General features: G+C 48.1%; 1 protein-coding gene across 6 annotated transcripts in view; it reads left to right on the top strand.

Annotated features, from left to right (window-relative positions):
* The window catches only part of LOC141167128 (olfactory receptor 11L1-like), a 53,980-nt gene that overhangs the window by 20,366 nt on the left and 12,779 nt on the right, over positions 1 to 20,835 (top strand). For 2 of the 6 annotated variants that reach the window (XR_012251400.1, XM_073654501.1), the window contains exons 1-2: positions 1,998 to 2,102; positions 3,020 to 3,114. Coding sequence is in view for 2 of the 6 variants with exons in the window: in XM_073654503.1 (XP_073510604.1) it covers positions 3,020 to 3,114; positions 19,386 to 19,428 (138 nt within the window). In the remaining 4 variants the exon portion in view is untranslated. Of the gene's footprint in view, positions 1 to 1,997; positions 2,103 to 3,019; positions 3,115 to 19,385; positions 19,503 to 20,835 lie in introns of those variants that run through there. The other 4 variants (XM_073654505.1, XM_073654502.1, XR_012251401.1 and 1 more) reach the window with 3 other exon arrangements.

Here is a 20,835-nt window from a genome sequence, read left to right on the forward strand (position 1 = left end):
GTAATGACTCTATATAATAGATCCCTCTGTGTGTAATGACTCTATATAATGAGTTTCACTTTTTGTATTGAAGAACTGAAATAAATTAACTTTTTGATGATATTCTAATTTTGTGAGAAGCACTTGTACTTGTAAGTACTTACAAATTTTGCTGAAAGCCTGTAAAACGCCATCTCCCAGATTTTTAAACTTTCCATTCTCCAAACTTTTGTAGAAATCTTGAAGGCTGTCTTCCCTGTGTTTATTGTGATAAACTGTTGAGCTGTAAATTTGTTTGGAGCTTCCTGAGGATCTACAGAGAAAAGATCTTCAATTAACTTTAACTTAATGCTTTCCTACTTGGATCACGTCTGTCTTCTCTCAAACTCCTGGATCAGAAGTTCAATGTTGCTTGAATCTTTTTCTCCTAACTCGGCATAAGAGAATATCCTTCATGCAGGTAGTAAAGAGGCACTCTTCTCCTTTCCAGATTTGGCTTTTATATAAACAGGTTTCATTTTGAAAGCCTCTTACTGCAGAGATAAGATAACTTTTACATTGGAGCTGTAAATTCAATTCATTTAGATGACCTGTGATGTCACGTCAGAAATACAGAAATACAGGTCAGAACTCTGAAAGAACTGAACGATTCTTTCCTTGAGAGCAACAGAATGTTACAATACTTTTTTCACAACTCAACCAACAAACGTCTGTGTGATAGAGATCATCCATCCTCTTCAAGAAATGCTTGAAATGCCTATTTGATGGTCAGGCACTCTTTCTCTACAATTGAATAGTTTTGTTTTGCATGGGGAAAGCTTTCTACTCAAGTAGATTATCGGGTGTTCCTTCCCATTAAGGCCGGACTGGCCATCTGGCAGTTCTGGCAAATGCCAGATGGGCCGGTCCGGCCGTGGGTCGCATAGTACATCATCATACTACATGGGGACTGTTTGTGGGGGATCGTCTTACTACATGTGGACTGTTTGTGGGGGGCCATCCTGCTATTTGGGGGCTGTTTGTGGAGGTCCATCATTCTATATAGATGACTGTTTGTGGGGGACCATCATACTCTATGGAAGCTGTTTATTGGGGACCATCATACTATATACAGTAGAGGACTGTTTGTGGGGGACCATCATACTATATGGGGGTTGTTTGTAGGGGACCATCATACTATATGGAGGCTGTTTGTAGGGGAACATCATACTATATGGAGGCTGTTTGTGGGGGACCATTATGCTATATGGAGGCTGTTTGTGGGGGACCATCATACTATATGGGGGCTGTTTGTGGGGGACCATCATACTCTATGAGGGCTGTTTGTGAGGGGACCATCATAGTATTGTAACATAGGTACTTTAGATGCAGTGACACAGAAACACAGAGCAGCCAGTACAGGGTTAATAAACAGGGGGGATTTATTGTAACAGGGTCAATCTCCATGCAGGGAGTAACGGGAAATGTGGGGAAATATGGGGACAACAAGGGGAGTAGCAGGTAACAGACTATAAATGACAATTCACAGTTTGGGTAGATGTAGCAGAGTCTACACGGTTGTAATCGGCAGTTTTACACTTAGCTGACTCTTGTTCCCCACAAGGCAGTTGCCAGCTGATGCCGGTGTTGTTTTCTTCTGGCTTCCATGCCTAAACAATGTTCCTTCTGGCAGCAGCGGGCAGTCTCTGGTTTGACCCGCTGAGCCCCTAGTCCATACCACTGCACCTCACTTGCTCAGCTCCACGTCTTCTGGCGGCAGCGGGCAGTCTCCGGTTTGACCCGCTGAGCCCCTAGTCCATAACACTGCACCTCACTTGCTCGGCTCCACGGACCCTGCGTCTCTTCTCCCACTATCGGGGCTTGACCCCCAACTGTCAACTCCCTGCTTTCCAGCTCGAAAGTCCTTTTTCTTCCTCTTCCTAGACATGCTTTCAGCTCCCCGGTTACCTGACGTCTGAGCTCTGGCTCTGGACACACCCCCAGCTTCCCGGTCACCTGACTCCTGTGCTCTGGCTCTGGACACACCCCCAGCTTCCTGGTCACATGACTCTTGTGCTCGCAGTCTGTCTTCCCCCTGCAACCAGAGGCACGGCCCTGGCAGATCTGGATCCTTGGTTCTGAAAGTACTTACACCCCGGTCTTCCCCCTTACAGTATATGGGGGGCTGTTTGTGGGGGACCATCATACTATATGAGGGCTGTTTGTGGGGGACTATCATACTATATGGAGACTGTGGGGGACAATCATAGTATATGGGGGGCTGTTTGGGGCAACCATCATACTATATAGGGGTCTGTGTGGGATCTTCATCTTGTGTGGGGGCTGTGGTGGACATTATACTGTGTGGAGGTCTATGGGGCACATTATACAATGTGGTGGGCTGTGGTGACTTTCATACTGTATGGGGTGCTTAAAGGGACATAAAATTTAATGGGGTGGTTATGAGGGGCATCATGCTTTATATAGGGGTCTGTTGTGCACCTCATACTGTATATTAGGGGCTGTGCTGAATACCATAATGTATGGGGAGCTATTGTGACCATCTTAATATGTGGGTGCTGTGCTGCATCATAATTTGTATAGGGTTTGTGGGGTCATCATACCATGTGGGGCGTAATACTCTATGAGGGTCACGAAAGGGGTATCATAGTGGGTGAGACCACTTAGGGGCTGGAGGGAAAATAAGTAAGTGCTGCAATACATATTCTCCGTTTTATAGAAAGTTGGGAGATATGCCATTCTTTGACGTGATAGGACTTTTTCTATGGGACCTGTTATTTCTATGTACTCCCCTGGGAGGCCCAATGGGGGGTTGTTGTCATTATGGGGAAGCAAGGAGGCATTATTATTATTATTATTATTATAAGAAAGCACAGGAGCTGTTTGTATTATTATAACTAGGTGCATGGTCACTATTATAAAGGGTCACGGGGGAATTATTATAAGGCAGCACAAGTGGTGATTTGTGTAGAGGTGGTAGAATGAGAGGAGGGTCTTGGAAAAGCAGTAAAGTAAAGATGCCTCTGTTATATTTTACAAGGACGAATTATGGTCGGAAGAAGAGGTCATGGCGGTCTGGGCCGAATTAAAAAGAAGAGGGAAAACGAATGACACCAACCAGCGAGAACGGCACTGGTGAGAATCTGCACAGTACTCACATATATGGTCTGTAGAGCACTGGTGTAGACCTGATATTACCATTATATGGTCACTGTATGGTCGTGATATCAGTCCTAGTGCAGTAGTTTTAGTTAAAGGGGTTGTCCAGGTTTAATGTTAAAGTCTGCAGTGACTCTGTATGACTGCAGATTTCTGAATCCTCATAGTGTGTGCATTGCGTGCTGTGAGGATTGTCCGGTGTCAGGAGCGGCCGGCCATGTGACCTCAAGTATGATTTCAATTCATGCGGTCACGTGCTGACTAGACGTGCACGGCCTCTCTCAATACAAGTGAATTTAGCAAAGCAGAGTTCGTTTAGTTGGAATGTGGCCGGAGGTGTGGAAATCCCATACTTGTGGTCACACGACGGCCTCTCCCAACGCTGGCACCCGAGAATCCTGACAGTGCGTGCTGTGAGGATTCAGAAGTCTGAAGTCACATAGACTTTAACACCAAGCCTGGACAACCCCTTTAACAATCAGTATGGTGGTATTTTCAGTACTGTATATAGGGGTAATATTTGGTTATGGTTTGTTGGTATTTGTCTGTTATATTGCAATATTGTTATTATTATTCAATTTTATGTAGCGGTATTACTAGACATATTGAAAATCTTGATTTCCTTCAGGGAGGGTAATATAAGTAATAGATATCTCCATCTTGGGCTCGGGGGGCTGGGACAGCAGGGGCCTGTGTGCTTTTATATGCCAGGGCTGAATTTCAGTCCCAGTCCGTCCCTGCTCCCCATTGATCTTCTGGAACATGACCGCTCCTTGCTCGACATCCAACGTATCTGTCTGAACTATGAACTCTTTGTAGAAGTCCGGCGCTACCAACATTGGCTGCCTAAAGAGGGACGGTTTTAGCTCCTGAAACGCCTTCTCAGCCTCTGGAGACCACTTAGCTGTAACTGATTTTGTACCCCTTAGGAGAGCTTAGAGGCGTTGATATCATGGCAAAATTAGGGACAAACCTCCTGTAATACCCCACAATTCCCAGGAACACTCTGACCTGTTTTTCTGTGAGGGGTTGTGGCCAACTCTGTATCGCCTCTAGCTAGAGTTGTGATCTTGCCCCTACCTACAATGTAGTCCAAATATTTGGCTTCCTCTATCCCCATAGCACTTTTTTAAAATTAACAGTAAAGCCAGTTTCCTTAGGTTATCTAAGATTCCCTGGACTTTACTCAAATAACTCCCCCAATACCGGCTGAAGATGACAAAATCATCCAAGCAGGCAGCTGCATACTTTTTGCGAGGGGCTAGGACCTGGTCCATGACTCTCGGAAAAGTGGCAGAGGCCCCCTGTAACCCAAAAAGGCATCCTAACATATTGATAACACCCCTCTGGCTTTGAGAAGACCGTCTTTTCCTTGGCCACCTTGGATAGGGGAATCTGCCAGTACCCTTTGGTGAGATCTAGTGACTCGCCCCCTGGGCCGTGGGGTACCCGGAAACGGGCTTCTGTACGATGCTGGGGGTAGTAGTGGCAACCCGATCCCGTGGCTCAGGGTGGTCAGACCAAAGTTGTGGCAGTTTATTTATAGATTTGTGAATGTCCGACTATGCCACCCGTGGATTGCGGTCAGGGATGACCGCCGCTGCAGGGCAGACCGCTGAGGCTGGTGTTGGTGTGCAGCACAGGGGTAGGATAACTCCCCACGGGAAGAGTGTAGCCTCAGGGCAGTGTAGGTGGATGCTGGGGGTGATAGTGCCGCTGCAATAGTAAAAGTTCAGAGCCCGTTTCAAACAGTTCTGGGTCTTTATTGTAGATGTTACTAATGACCCAACAGTAGTACAGGGTAGGAATGGGCCTGGGTATCTGAGAGCATTCGGGCGAGCCCCACTGGTCAGGGTAAGTGTGTAGGCCTACCGTTCTCTCTATGCTCTTTCTGACTATCCCCCTCTTCATGGTGTAATAGCCCACGTCACTGAGCTGGCCGTGTACTTCTCGCCTGTATGGCTTGCAACTCGGGCCTTGGGTACCTTTTGCTTTCTCCTCGCTGTACTGGTCCCTCTGTGTGGCGGAGCCTCCAGGCTTCTTTGGCCAAGGGACCTGAAATCCCTCGCGGGTTGGTTCTTTGCTGCTGGGCTTGATAATGTCACGGGTGTGTTGCCACGAAGATCGTCACGAGTACACAGCCTGACTTCTCGCAGCATTTCATTCAGACTGACAGAGCGGATCGTGGTGTTTGGAGTTGCTGAGATAAGTGTACTTGGAAGTGTTTTTTCCCTTTCCTCGCTTTATCATTTATCTCCTTTCCCTTTGGTTTTCCCTCTGTTGTAGTTGAGAAGTTGTTTGTATGCAAGGTGGTTTTGGTTTTTCCCTTGTACTGTCTCGTTCGTCTAAATACTGTGTTTGGGCATATTATTTCTTGTTCCCTTTGGTTGTGATCGGGGTCCTTCTCAGGACTAGATTACTGAGGTGCAGGGATCTTCAGGAGGTAGGGGTTACGCTGGCGGCCTGGACCTCTGTACCTTTAACAGTACCTCCAGGTTGAGGGATTAGTCAGGGCCCCAGCTTAGGGTCAGCTTAGGCCCCCTACCTCCAGTATACAGAGACAGCGTGACATTTTCACCGACCCACTTAGTTTTTCTCCAGCTACTATGGATCCAGTAGCCGGTCTAGCTCGGCAATTGCAGAGTTTGTCCATGGAGCTGGCGGACGTTAGGTCCAAGGTTTGGCATCCTCAGGAGCAAGCCGGACCAGAACCTAAAGTAGCTCTCCCTGATAGGTTCACTGGGGGGCGGGACAAGTTTTTTGTTTTCCGGGAGGCATGTAAATTGTACTTTCGGCTGCGGCCTCGGTCATCGGGGAGTGAAGAACAAAGAGTGGGAATTGTCATCTCGCTCCTACAAGGGGACCCACAATCTTGGGCGTTCTCTCTTCCCCCGGGTTCCCCGGCTCTCCAGACAGTGGATAGGTTTTTCGCTGCCCTGGGACTCGTATATGATGACCCAGATCGGATCTCCCTTGCTGAGTCTAAGTTACGTAGGATCCAGCAGGGAGATCGTCCGGCGGAGGAATTCTGTTCGGAGTTCCGTAGGTGGGCCACGGACACCCAGTGGAATGACCCGGCTCTTAGGAGCCAGTTTTGTCATGGTTTATCCGACAAATTACAGGATGTGTTGGCACAGTATGACTCTCCCGTGTCTCTGGAAGCCGCTATGGCCCTCGCTATTCGCGTGGACAGACGGCTTCGGGAGAGGTGCGGGATAACTCTACCCCCTGTGATGACTCCACCTCCTACAAGGTCCCCTCATATGGTGGTTCCCCTGGTCAGTCCAGAGGAGCCTATGCAATTAGGAGGGACATCATTTCGGGGGAGGGGACCGGTGGTGCGCCATAAGGCAGGAAGGTGTTTCTTCTGCGGGAGAAAGGGACATTTTATTGGGGGGTATCCATCCCGTCCCTTGCAGAGTGAAGAGTCGTCGGAAAACTGTTGATCCCAGGTTGTGTGGTGGACGGCAATCTGGGAGTAGGTATTTCGTCCCTAGGTTCGTCTCAGTTTCTCGTACCGGCGGAGGTGGTGGTGGGTACGAGAACTGAGAGGATATCTGTTCTTCTGGATAGTGGGGCCGGGGCTAATCTGGTTGATGCTCGGTTTGCCCGGGTTCAAGGTATGCGGTTGAGTGAGTTGGCTAAACCCATCCCCATATTCTCGATCGATGCCAGGCCTCTCGGGCAGGGAAGTTTTTTGCAAGTTGTGCATGACGTAAAACTTCAGGTGGGGGCAATACATAAAGAACTGTTGTCTTGCTATGTGTTGGAGGGTCTTCCCACTCCTATTGTGTTGGGCCTTCCTTGGTTAGCTAAGCATAACCCGGTTATTAATTGGCAAACCAGGGAGATAAGCCAATGGAGTAAATTCTGTAATAAAAACTGCATGAACACGGTCATTGGTGCGGTTACTCCTTGGGTCTTACCTCCATTTCTGGCGGACTTTGAGGATGTATTCTCGGAGAAAGGGTGTCAGGAACTACCTCCTCATCGCGTGTATGACTGTTCTGTAAAACTGCTCCCAGAGGCCAAGTTACCTAAAGCTAGGTTGTATAACCTTTCTGGTCCTGAGAGGCAGGCCATGAAGGATTATATCTCAGAAAGTCTGGCTAAGGGGCATATTAGACCTTCATCTTCACCGGTGGCTGCGGGGTTCTTCTTTGTTAAGAAGAAAGATGGAGGCCTACGTCCTTGCCTGGATTTCCGTGAACTTAATCGGATTACGGTCCGAGATCCGTATCCGCTCCCACTTATTCCCGATCTCTTTAATCAGATCGTGGGCGCCAAATGGTTTTCTAAGTTGGATCTCAGGGGGGCGTACAATCTGATTAGGATGAAGGAGGGGGATGAGTGGAAGACGGCGTTTAACACTCCGGAGGGGCATTATGAGAACCTTGTCATGCCATTCGGTCTGACTAATGCCCCGGCGGTGTTCCAACACTTTGTTAATGACATTTTTCGCCGCTTGGTGGGACAGTTTGTTGTCATATATCTGGATGATATCCTAATTTACTCGCCGGATCTGGTGTCTCATCAGGAGCACGTTAGGCAGGTGTTACAGATCTTGCGGGATAATAAACTGTATGCCAAGTGGGAAAAGTGTGTGTTCGCCGTACAGGAACTCCAGTTTTTAGGCTTCCTGGTTTCAGCGTCCGGTTTTCGTATGGACCCTGGGAAAGTGCGGGCAGTTCTTGAGTGGGATCGGCCAGAGAATCTTAAGGCACTACAACGTTTCCTGGGGTTTGCTAATTATTACCGAAAGTTCATTCGTAATTTCTCGTCCATGGTTAAGCCTCTCACTGACATGACTAAAAAGGGGACGGATTTTTCTAGGTGGTCTGACAAGGCTTGTCAAGCATTCTCCTCTTTGAAAAAATGCTTTGCCTCGGCGCCCATACTCATTCAACCTGATGCGTCTCAGCCATTCATTGTAGAGGTAGACGCTTCCGAGGTAGGGGTGGGAGCAGTATTGTCACAAGGTTCGTCCCCTGGTAAGTGGCATCCGTGCGCCTTTTTCTCTAAAAAATTGTCGTCCGCTGAGAGGAATTACGATGTCGGCAATAGGGAACTCTTGGCCATTAAGTTAGCTTTTGAGGAGTGGCGCCATTTTCTGGAGGGGGCAGTTCATCCGGTCACCGTCATCACCGATCACAAGAACCTGCTATATCTGGAGTCCGCGAAACGTCTGAATCCCAGACAAGCTAGGTGGTCATTGTTTTTTACCAGGTTTAATTTTGTCGTTACATATCGTCCTGGGTCAAAAAATGTAAAGGCGGATGCCTTATCTCGTAGTTTCCCGGGGGCCGGGAATACGGACGACCCGATTCCTATCCTTCAGGAGGGGGTGGTGGTTTCGGCAGTATGCTCTGAGCTGGAGGAGGAGGTATTGGAGGCTCAGGGGGACGCCCCTGTTGGACCTCCAGGGAGATTGTTCCAGATCAGTTGCGACAAAAGGTGATCGAGGCACACCATAACTCAGTTTTTGCAGGACACCCGGGGAGTAAAGCAACTGTGGATCTCCTCTCGCGTCGGTTTTGGTGGCCTAATTTACATAAGGAGGTGATAACTTTTGTCGCGTCCTGTGGGGTTTGTGCGCGCTCTAAGACCTCACATACCCGTCCGTCTGGGGCCCTCTTACCTTTGAAGATCCCGGAGCGTCCTTGGACTCATCTGTCTATGGACTTTATTACGGACCTCCCTCCGTCTTCGGGTAAAACGGTCATACTCGTTGTAGTGGACAGGTTCAGCAAGATGGCACATTTTATCGCTCTTCCGGCTCTCCCTAATGCTAAAACTCTTGCGCAGGTGTTCATTGGGGAGATTGTGAGGCTTCACGGGGTACCCTCCGAGGTGGTGTCTGATCGGGGGTCTCAGTTTGTGTCTAAGTTCTGGAAGGCGTTTTGTGCACGGCGGGGGATGCAGTTGTCATTCTCATCGGCTTTTCATCCTCAGACCAATGGTCAGACGGAACGTATGAACCAGAGCTTGGAGACATATCTCCGGTGTTTTGTGTCAGAGAACCAGGAGGACTGGGCTTCTTTCTTACCTCTGGCAGAGTTTGCTCTTAATAATAGGCGGAGCGAGTCCACTGGTAAGTCCCCGTTTTTTGGGGCATATGGTTTTCACCCCCAGTTTTGTACTTTCAGTGGGGGGGGCTCTTCGGGGGTTCCTGAGGAGGAACGATTTTCCTCATCACTCGCTTCAGTATGGAGAGGGGTGCTGAAGAATCTGAATACTATGGGGAACCGATACAAACGTATGGCTGATAGGAGGAGAGTGTCTGGTCCGGTCCTAAGTGTGAACGATCGGGTATGGTTGTCTACCAGGAATATAAAACTTAAGGTTCCCTCCTGGAAACTGGGTCCCAGGTTCATCGGGCCGTACAGAATCAGTTCTATTATTAATCCGGTGGCATTCCGTCTTGACCTCCCCCCTACATTTAAAATTCACAACGTGTTTCACAGATCATTGCTTAAGAGGTATGTGGCGCCGGTGGTACCGTCACTTTTACCTCCCCCTCCAGTGGTTGTCAATGGTAACTTGGAGTTCCAGGTATCGAGGGTCATTGATTCACGCTTTAATCGCCGGTCCCTTCAGTACTTGGTTCATTGGAAGGGGTATGGTCCTGAGGAGAGGATGTGGGTTCCTGCGTCGGATATTAACGCAGACCGATTAGTTCGGGCCTTCCACACGACTCACCCGGATAAACCTGGCCCTGAGGGTCCGGAGGCCCCTCGTAGAAGGGGGGGTACTGTCACGGGTGTGTTGCCACGAAGATCGTCACGAGTACACAGCCTGACTTCTCGCAGCATTTCATTCAGACTGACAGAGCGGATCGTGGTGTTTGGAGTTGCTGAGATAAGTGTACTTGGAAGTGTTTTTTCCCTTTCCTCGCTTTATCATTTATCTCCTTTCCCTTTGGTTTTCCCTCTGTTGTAGTTGAGAAGTTGTTTGTATGCAAGGTGGTTTTGGTTTTTCCCTTGTACTGTCTCGTTCGTCTAAATACTGTGTTTGGGCATATTATTTCTTGTTCCCTTTGGTTGTGATCGGGGTCCTTCTCAGGACTAGATTACTGAGGTGCAGGGATCTTCAGGAGGTAGGGGTTACGCTGGCGGCCTGGACCTCTGTACCTTTAACAGTACCTCCAGGTTGAGGGATTAGTCAGGGCCCCAGCTTAGGGTCAGCTTAGGCCCCCTACCTCCAGTATACAGAGACAGCGTGACAGATAACCCGGGGCAGCCTCGGACCCCAATGTCCGGTTTGATTGGTTCTCTGCCAGGACCGGCTCTCGTCACCTCTGTCCCTGGCTTGCAGTTTCTCCTCTGCCTCACGGACTCCTTGGCTACAGCTGAACTGTCCCTCCTTCTCTGGGACTAGTCTCACTCCTGAGCTAGGTCGTCCAGTTCTCTCTAACCCTGCCCCCAGTTCCAGCTTTTATAGGGGCAGCCAGCTCCCCCTACTGGCCTGGGACAGGAGGTGCTGTATGCTAATTGTCCCTAAACAGGGAACCTCCCTCCTGCTCTCAGACACAGCCTTTATTATTTGTGGCATCCAGGCCTGGGGTGACACACTAGGGTGGTGATGTACTGAGCTGGCCCTAGCCTTTCAATAATCTCATCTATATGGGGCATCGGGTAGGCATCAAAATTGGAGGCCTCATTCAGTTTTTGATAGTCATTACAGAATCACCATTCCCCATCTGGCTTTGGCACTAACACTATGGGGCTTGACAACCCACTCTTTGATTCCTCAATCACCCTCAGGTTTAACATCCAAGTAACCTCTTTTGAGATTACCCCCCTGGTGGGCCTCAGGAGTCCTATAGGGTTTTAAATTTACCCGATCATGAGGCTCAGTGAGTATCTCATGCTGGATGACACGAGTGAGACCTGGTATCTTCGAGAACATGTCCTTATTTTGGTGTAACAATTCCTGACACTGCTGTTTATGTAAGGATGACAAAGTTTCTGCAACTTTGACATCCCCAATGTTGGCTGCTGGCTGGGCCACTAAGCAAGGAGTTTCAAGAGGCCCCCTTATCTTCCAGGGTTTTATTAGGTTGACATGATACAGTATATCTGGAAGGATTTCCTTTTCCCTGGTTGGTGTATTTTATAATTGACCTCTCCTACTTTTTCCACCATTTCATAGGGTCCCTGCCACTGGGCCAGGAACTTGCTCTCCACTGTGGATACTAGCACAAGTACCAGATCCCAGGCTTAAACAGTCTCCTGGAGAAGACCTATTATACACCCCGGATTGTGCCTTGTTCAATAGGCATAACGGCAATCCTTTCCTGCATCTTAGCCACATGCTCTATTATGCTTTTATAGGGTGTGGTCTCAGTTTCCAACATCTCCTTTACTACATCCAGGAGTCCCCAGAGGTGATGGCCATACAGTAGCTCAAACGGGGAAAACTCTATTGAGGCTAGTGTAACTCCCCTGACAGAGAACAATAGGTGGGGTAAAAGACAGTCCCAATCCTGACCGTTAGTCTTATTAAACCTCTCTACCAGGCTAGCCGTCTGTGAATATAACACCGAAGTACAGTACAGACCAAAAGTTTGGACACACCTTCTCATCTAAAGATTTTTCTGTATTTTCATGACTATGAAAATTGTACATTCACACTGAAGGCATCAAAACTATGAATTAACACATGTGGAATTATATACTTAACAAAAGAGTGTGAAACAACTGAAAATATGTCTTATATTCTAGGTTCTTCACAGTAGCCACCTTTAGCTTTGATGACTGCTTTGCACACTCTTGGCATTCTCTTGATGAGCTTCAAGAGGTAGTCACCAGAAATGGTCTTCCAACAATCTTGAAGGAGTTCCCAGCGATGCTTTGCACTTGTTGGCCCTTTTGCCTTCACTCTGTGGTCCAGCTCACCCCAAACCATCTCGATTGGGTTCAGGTCTGGTGACTGTGGAGGCCAGGTCATCTGGCGTAGCACCCCATCACTCTCCTTCTTGGTCAAATAGACCTTACACAGCCTGGAGATGTGTTTGGAGTCATTGTCCTGTTGAAAAATAAATGCTGGTCCAACTAAACGCAAACCGGATGGAATAGCATGCCGCTGCAAGATGCTGTGGTAGCCATGCTGGTTCAGTATGCCTTCAATTTTGAATAAATCCCCAACATTGTCACCAGCAAAGCACCCCCACACCAAAGTCTCCTCTTAACAGTTGTTGTAGAGATGTGTCTGCTGCTAGAACTCTGTGTGGCATTGACCTGGTCTCTAATCTGAGCTGCTGTTAACCTGCGATTTCTGAGGCTGGAGACTTGGATAAACTTATCCTCAGAAGCAGAGGTGACTCTTGGTCTTCCTTTCCTGGGGCGGACCTCATGTGAGCTAGTTTCTTTGTAGTTCTTGATGGTTTTTGCAACTGCACTTGGGGACACTTTCAAAGTTTGCCCAATTTTTTGGACTGACTGACCTTCATTTCTTAAAGTAATGATGGCCACTCGTTTTTCTTTACTTAGCTGCTTTTTTCTTGCCATAATACAAATTCTAACAGTCTATTCAGTAGGACTATCAGCTGTGTATCCACCTGACTTCTGCACAACACAACTGATGGTCCCAACCCCATTTATAAGGCAAGAAATCCCACTTATTAAACCTGACAGGGCACACCTGTGAAGTGAAAACCATTTCCGGTGACTACCTCTTGAAGCTCATCAAGAGAATGCCAAGAGTGTGCAAAGCAGTCATCAAAGCAAAAGGTGGCTACTTTGAAGAACCTAGAATATAAGACATATTTTCAGTTGTTTCACACTTTTTTGTTAAGTACAGTTAGGTCCATATATATTTGGACAGAGACAACATTTTTCTAATTTTGGTTCTAGACATTACCACAATGAATTTTAAACAAAACAATTCAGATGCAGTTGAAGTTCAGACTTTCAGCTTTCATTTGACGGTATCCACATTAAAATTGGATGAAGGGTTTAGGAGTTTCAGCTCATTAACATGTGCCACCCTGTTTTTAAAGGGACCAAAAGTAATTGGACAATTGACTCCGAGGCTATTTCATGGACAGGTGTGGGCAATCCCTTCGTTATGTCATTCTCCATTAAGCAGATAAAAGGCCTGGAGTTGATTCGAGGTGTGGTGCTTGCATTTGGAAGGTTTTGCTGTGAAGTAAACATGCGGTCAAAGGAGCTCTCCATGCAGGTGAAACAAGCCAACCTCAACCTGCAAAAACAGAAAAAACCCATCCGAGAAATTGCTACAATATTAGGAGTGGCAAAATCTACAGTTTGGTACATCCTGAGAAAGAAAGAAAGCACTGGTGAACTCATCAATGCAAAAAGACCTGGGCGCCCACGGAAGACAACAGTGGTGGATGATCGCAGAATAATCTCCATGGTGAAGAGAATCCCCTTCACAACAGCCAACCAAGTGAACAACACTCTCCAGGAGGGGGCGTATCAATATCCAAATCTACCATAAAGAGAAGACCGCATGAAAGTAAATACAGAGGGTTCACTGCATGGTGCAAGCCACTCATAAGCATCAAGAAGAAAAAGCTAGACTGGACTTTGCTAAAAAACATCTAAAAAAGCCAGCACAGTTCTGGAAGAACATTCTTTAGACAGATGAAACCAAGATCAACCTCTACCAGAATGATGGAAAGAGAAAAGTATGGCGAAGGCGTGGTACAGCTCATGATCCAAAGCATACCACATCATCTGTAAAACACGGCGGAGGCAGTGTGATGGCGCGGGCATGCATGGCTGCCAGTGGCACTGGGTCACTAGTTTTTATTGATGATGTGACACAGGACAGAAGCAGACGAATGAATTCTGATGTATTCAGAGCCATACTGTGTGCTTAGATCCAGCCAAATGCAGCCAAACTGATTGGTCGTCGTTTCATACTACAGATGGACGATGACCCAAAACATAAAGCCAAAGCAACCCAGGAGTTTATTAAAGCAAAGAAGTGGAATATTCTTGAATGGCCAAGTCAGTCACCTGATCTCAACCCAATTGAGCATGCATTTCACTTGTTAAAGACTAAACTTCAGACAGAAAAGCCCACAAACAAACAGCAACTGAAGATCACCGCAGTGAAGGCCTGGCAGAGCATCAAAAAGGAGGAAACACAGCGTCTGGTGATGTCCATGTGTGACGCTCACAGCCCTCCCTGGGAGATGGGGTACTCGGAGCCGGGTCAGATGTTGGGGGAAGCAGTCGTGGCCTGGACCCGTTCCGTGCCCAGGGCCGTCACATAAAAGTAATGGGCTAACAATGTTGAGTGGTTATTATCGACTACGCCACCTGTGGTACCTGGTGAAGACCACCAGCGCTGCTGCAGTCCTCTGAGGCGGGATGTTGTAGCAGCGGTCGTTGATACTACTCCCCACAGGCGGAGCAGGGCCTCAGGGCAGAGACAAGGATGGAGGGAGTCGTAGTGTAGGAGGTCTGGTGCTACGTGGTGCGGTGCAGTGCAGAAATAAAGAGTCCGGAGGCCATAGGGGTTGACTTCCAGGGTTTTTACTTACGGTGGAGAGTACCGCTGCAAGGCTTCTCCCTGCTCCTCACGGGGTTCTGCGGTCACCAGGGACAGGGGTCCGACAACCTCCGAGTAATTCAAGTGCTTAATCAGGACCCCGCACCAGAGTGTTCCTAGACTTCAGACCGAGTCCTTTCCTGTCTGTGTGTGTGTAGATAGGCCGGGTCTCCCTCTGGACTACGCTCAGAAAAAGGGCACGGGTGGCAGCTCCGCTCCTTCCATTACCCGGTGGGATCCTCTGGGCCTGCCGGGCTTCCCTGACTAGGACGTGGAGTAGCAAAGTCAGGTATCGGGGGCCGGTACCCCTCTTGCAGCCGGAATCCCACTGACTAGGCCCGAATAGCGAGGACAGGTGGCGTATACCGCTCCGTCTACATCCCCCTGGGATCCTTTTGCAGTGGAGCTACACTCCTAAGCTCCAGGCCTTCTTAGTCATGGTCCTTGACCAGGTTTGAGACATTCATTTACTCCAACCTGCCCCTCGACTCAAGGCCAGGGTACGAGGGCTGTGTCTCCATCCGCTGCAGGTTCATCCAGAAGCCACGTTCAGGGATGGAGATCACAATCAAAGAACCATGAGCCCAAGATGGCTGTTTATTAAATATGAAATATTAAGTGCCACTAAAATGTGCATCCTCCACCCTCACCTTCTACATGGTTCCCCCTATCTCTTGGTTCCCCAGTCTCCCTTTTTCCAGTAGGGGCAGCACTCTAGTGCCTACTAGCCCCCTCTGGTGGAAGAAGTGTGGTGTTGGATGTGGAGGTGGGGTCCTGATCATTGCACTGTTCTTACCTGAAGGAGTGTAGCGGCCCGAGGGTTTGGTTGCTACAGGGGTATTGCACCTCAACCAGAGGTGTGATATTCCACTCCCGGGTAAGGATGGAGTATGGACCAGGGCTCAGTTAGCTGCACACACACTCCTCATTTCCGGGGGACAGCTCGCAGGTGCTCCCATTTATATATATATGCAGGCACATCTGACTATGTCCCCGGCTGGAGTGGGGAGGGGGGAGGAAAACCCAGTGGTGTAGGAGCAGATAGGGGTTGGGTTCTGAGCATAGGTAGGAGCTCATTGGGTACTGGTCACCTGAGCTCACACACAGAGTAGGAGGTATATAAGGCGGGCACCATCTTAGTTCGGAGAGAAGTTCAGTGGAGAAGTGACAGGGAGCAGAGGCTCTGTAGGAGCTCTGCTCAGAGGCAGGCCTAGAGAAAAGGCCGAGGCCAGAGAGGAGGAAGGAAGGAGAAGTAGGCCTGGAGAAGAGGCCGAGGGAGAAGAGAAGAAGGAACAGGAAAGAAGGAGAAGAGACAGAGAAGTAGAAAGGCTCAGAAACAAGAAGGCAGAAGGGACCCTAAGAACCCACGAGATCACGGGTGAAGGGTCAGGCAGAATAAGGGTACCGGATCCCAAATTGGTGGAGGTAAATCATCCCTCAGCCAAGAACCGGAGGTCGTGATCATTTATTGGTGCAACCCCCCGCCAAACCTGCTAGGAAGGCACCATATAGGATAGCGGGAAACGGGGCCCACGTTTGCCTGCATAGATCCGTGGCAGCTGGACAGAAGTTTGGTCACTGGTGGGGCATGAGCCAGAGAGAGGACAGAAGGTGGTCCTGTGCCATACTCCTGAATTGCCTGGGGGTTGACCGAGCCCCTCACCTGGTGGATGCAGCACAGCTTGGGCAGTGATTACCTGTACAGAAGTGGCTTGGAGTATGCGAACTGTGAGTAAAAGACCCTGGACTGCAACATGTTGTCGTTGTGTTTCTTACCGCGCCAGCACTAACGGTACTGGGACGCCCTGCACCACAACCCCCACCATCTACGCTCACTGCCCTGAGGCTACACTCCTCCCGTGGGGAGTTATACTATTCTCTGCTGCACCCACAACACCAGCCTCAGCGGTCTGCCCTGCAGCGGCGGTTCACTCTGACCGCAATCCATGGGTGGCGTAGTCGGACATTCATAACTATACTAAGAGACTGCCACAGCATTTGGTCTGACCACCCTGAGCCACGGGACCGGGTTGCCACTACTACCCCATTCAGCACCGTACACTAGAAGGCCCGGTTCTGAGTACCCCACGGCCCAGGGGGTGAGTCAGGAGGAACACCACACCCCATTAAAGAGGTACAGCATCCCTGTGGTGGTCGAACCCTCAGGGGCGCCACACATGAGTTCAAGACTTCAGGCAGTCATTGCCAACAAAGGGTTTTCAACCAAGTACTAGAAATGAACATTTTATTTACAATTATTTAATCTGTCCAATTACTTTTGGTCCCTTTAAAAACAGGGTGGCACATGTTAAGGAGCTGAAACTCCTAAACCCTTCATCCAATTTTAATGTGGATCCCCTCAAATGAAAGCTGAAAGTCTGAACTTCAACTGCATCTGAATTGTTTTGTTTAAAATTCATTGTGGTAATGTCTAGAAGCAAAATTAGAAAAATGTTGTCTCTGTCCAAATATATATGGACCTAACTGTATATAATTCCACATGTGGTAATTCATAGTTTTGATGCCTTCAATGTGAATGGAAAATTTTCATAGTCATGAAAATAAAAAAAAATCTTTAAATGAGGTGTGTCCAAACTTTTGGTCTGTACTGTACGTAGGTGTGAAATTTGTAGGGTCTTACACAATTCTCTCATGACTTTTGACATGAATGACAAAATACGGGAACCACTTATCGGCCCCTGATTCCTGGAAAACACCATTCAACACCATTGCATTTTCCAGAGCACCTTTCAGTCTTGATTCCCTGAGCTGGGCAGTCCCACAGTTTTCCCTGGACACCTCAAGGATATTAATATTAGCCTCAGGGGATGCCTCCTCATCCGTGTCGCCAGTATAGTGAAAGGAAATTCACCAGTTACATCACATAACCTGGTTATCTTAACCGAATCCTGGACTACTTGGCGGTACAGCTTTAGCCCACAAGTGCCAGAACAACAGAAAATCTCATTCAATAACAACCTCATGCAATAAGTCCTTGACAATTTCCACTTTGTGTAACACAGAACCACAGTCTGTGCATATGTCGACCCGGGCCATTGGATATTTCTTGGCATCTTCATGGATACACCTTACCCCCACCCTCTTCCCAGGGACTAGCACATGCGGAAGTGTGGCAGTTAATAGGGTAACCAAACATCTACAGCAGACAATGGTGCGAGATGGACTTCTTGAAACTGGCTCTCACCACTCCTGGGTTTTTTGGAGGATTTAGGCCCCTCCTTTTGGGTGTCGGCTCCACTTCGGTTACTCCAGCAAGGTGACCTGAGGCTCCCTTGACTGCTCAGGGAGTTCTTCACAGCCAGGTATCTTGCCACTAGGCTTACAAGGTCATCCGCATTCTGGAGATCTCCCTGGGCAACTCAGCTTTGTACCAACTTAGGAAGTGAGTGGATAAATCGGTCCATCATAACTCTTTCCCTATCTATGCCGGAGAGCAGGTATCAGTCTGTAACCACTTTTACACCAGATGTAGCAGGTCGAACATCTGGGACCTGGGAGGCTTGTCTCTGTGGTAGCAAAAAAAAGTGCACCAGTTGCACCCTGTCAGACAGGATTACAACCAAACATGCCAGAATCTCCACCTTCAGCTTTCCGTACTCCTGCAGGGCAAGGTCGTAGTACACTTTCTTGGGTGAGAAGGTGAGAAGCTAGGACCTCTGCCCATAGCTCTGGGGGCACCCTCTCAAAGACAGGAAAGGCTTGACATCATCCACCAGATTAATTTTCTGCAAGGCCTCCCGTAGTGTTTGCCTCACAAGGGTACCGTCACTTTGACTAGCGGGAGGTGCTGTCTTCCTGGCCCAGACAGCTTCTGTCTAGAGAGTCATCTGCTGCTGAAACTGTGGCTGAAAATTAAAAATGTTGCTGCTGCAGAATGGCCTGGACCAATTGCTTATTTAGCTCCTCCATGCTTTCAGACAGAGTTTTCAATGCTGTAGCTGCCTTTACCCAGGACATTTAGTCTTTAAACTGTAATCGCCTGTGTTGCTTGGGACTTCGTGCCCGCATTCTCCACCAATTGCAGGGTCTCAGCTCCCTGGTACCCACTTGGATACACAAATGCACGGAGCTTTTATATCAAACAGACTCTTTTGGTTGTTTCTAAATCCCGGACCCCAAATCCAGTCAAATCAACCCTCTCAGTAAACTAATGTTACTGTAACAGATTTTTTTCATTTTCGAGGCCAACCACCTTGATGACGCATATCTACCATCCAGAACCTTACCTCTTGCTTTCTTACAATATAAATATACACACAAATGCACAGGTGGATTTTTCGCACACATATATAAGCACCTGTATATATTGTAAGGTGGCTGCCGGACGGGTCGTGGACGGGAGGTGTGTGTCCCCGAAGTGCCAAGCTTCGGTGATGTAGGACCCGGAGAAGCAGGCTCCAGCACACATAGTGCTGAGAGGAGTTTAATGGGCCCGGATTGCAGGGCCGGGTTTTACGAGGAGCTGAAAGAGCTGGGGGGGGAACAGCTGCTCACTTACCTCCAGTCCAGGTCTTGGAAGGCTGATTTAAGACAGCTGCGCCTGTCTCAGTCAGTCTGTGTGTGTTGGGCAAGGTGAGCAGACCTTGCATGTGCTCCTTAGACTCTGCAGGAGGCGGAGAAAAGCACTTTGTGTAAACGGCTGAAGCCGTGCTGCATGGACTTGTTATTTTGAGCTTTGTTCTGTTATTCCTTTTTTGTGCCAGGCTGTTACTTTTGTTTCCTCTCTGGTGTATGGACACTAAATAAACCACCAGTATGTTTGAACCCGCGGACTGCATCACTGTGTGAACCCGTGCCTACCTCCAACGCGCCTCAGTGAGTACAAATCCCTGCAATATAAATCTAAAAAACATCTGCAAAAAAAAAAAAAACCTCCACGCATTAGGTTTACACATGACTGTAATAGGCTAGAGAATTCCTTCAATGGTTTATTTGGTGTAAAACAGTAAAAAAAAAACCATGTATAAAGCAATAGACCAACAATTGTTTATTTAAATATATTTGTGGCCAATATTTTGGGGCAGATTTTGATATAATCGGTGATGATGATGATGATGATCTGTGGTTTCCGTCTTTCCCTCTAGAGGTGGAGAGATAATTAATAGCTGCAGAGACTGGAGAAAACCTCAAACGAGCCTCCTGACAATAATGAGGCCGGAGGAGGCTCCCGCGAGAGTCTCACGTCAGGATATTAAGTGGCTTATTTTGGATAATTAAATCCTGAACATCTTGGCGCCATCATCACAGATGGCAGAACGTACTGCGGGGTCTACAGTCAGATCTCATCTGCCATCGGGTGACTGATATCCCCCCATACAGACGTGGACAGATCTGAACAAGGGCCTAATGCAGCCGCTCACGGCACGTGGGGGGATCCAAAGCCCAGAAGTCACTTAGGCTCATGCTCAAGGCCATATAATGGATCTGTGCTCTGTAGGTCTATAATAAGGGACGTATAGAAATCTATGGACCCTGGTTTCCCATGTAATATGGTGGGCTTTATATCTGAGTATCGTAACATCCTCCTGAGTTGGATCAGGTACGTGACTTCTACAGGATCACTAGGATATATTACAATGGGAACATTAGGGGCATTATGACTTGTATAACAGCACTGTAATGTTATGGGGGAACTGTGGATATCACTGTTATTATGGGAGCACTGTGGATATCACTGTTATTATGGGGGCACTGTGAATGTCGCTGTTATTATGGGAGCACTGTGGATATCACTGTTATTATGGGGGCACTGTGGATGTCACTGTTATTATGGGAGCACTGTGGATATCACTGTTATTATGGGAGCACTGTGGATATCACTGTTATTATGGGAGCACTGTGGATGTCGCTGTTATTATGGGAGCACTGTGGATATCGCTGTTATTATGGGGGCACTGTGGATGTCACTGTTATTATGGGGGCACTGTGGATATCACTGTTATTATGGGAGCACTGTGGATGTCACTGTTATTATGGGGGCACTGTGGATGTCACTGTTATTATGGGAGCACTGTGGATGTCACTGTTATTATGGGGGCACTGTGGATATCACTGTTATTATGGGAGCACTGTGGGTATCACTGTTATTATGGGGGCACTGTGGATATCACTGTTATTATGGGAGCACTGTGGATGTCACTGTTATTATGGGGG

The sequence above is a fragment of the Phyllobates terribilis genome, unplaced genomic scaffold (genome assembly GCF_046119375.1).
Source record: "Phyllobates terribilis strain yellow unplaced genomic scaffold, ASM4611937v1 Scaffold_11__3_contigs__length_659146591, whole genome shotgun sequence".
Classification (NCBI taxonomy): Eukaryota; Metazoa; Chordata; class Amphibia; order Anura; family Dendrobatidae; genus Phyllobates; species Phyllobates terribilis.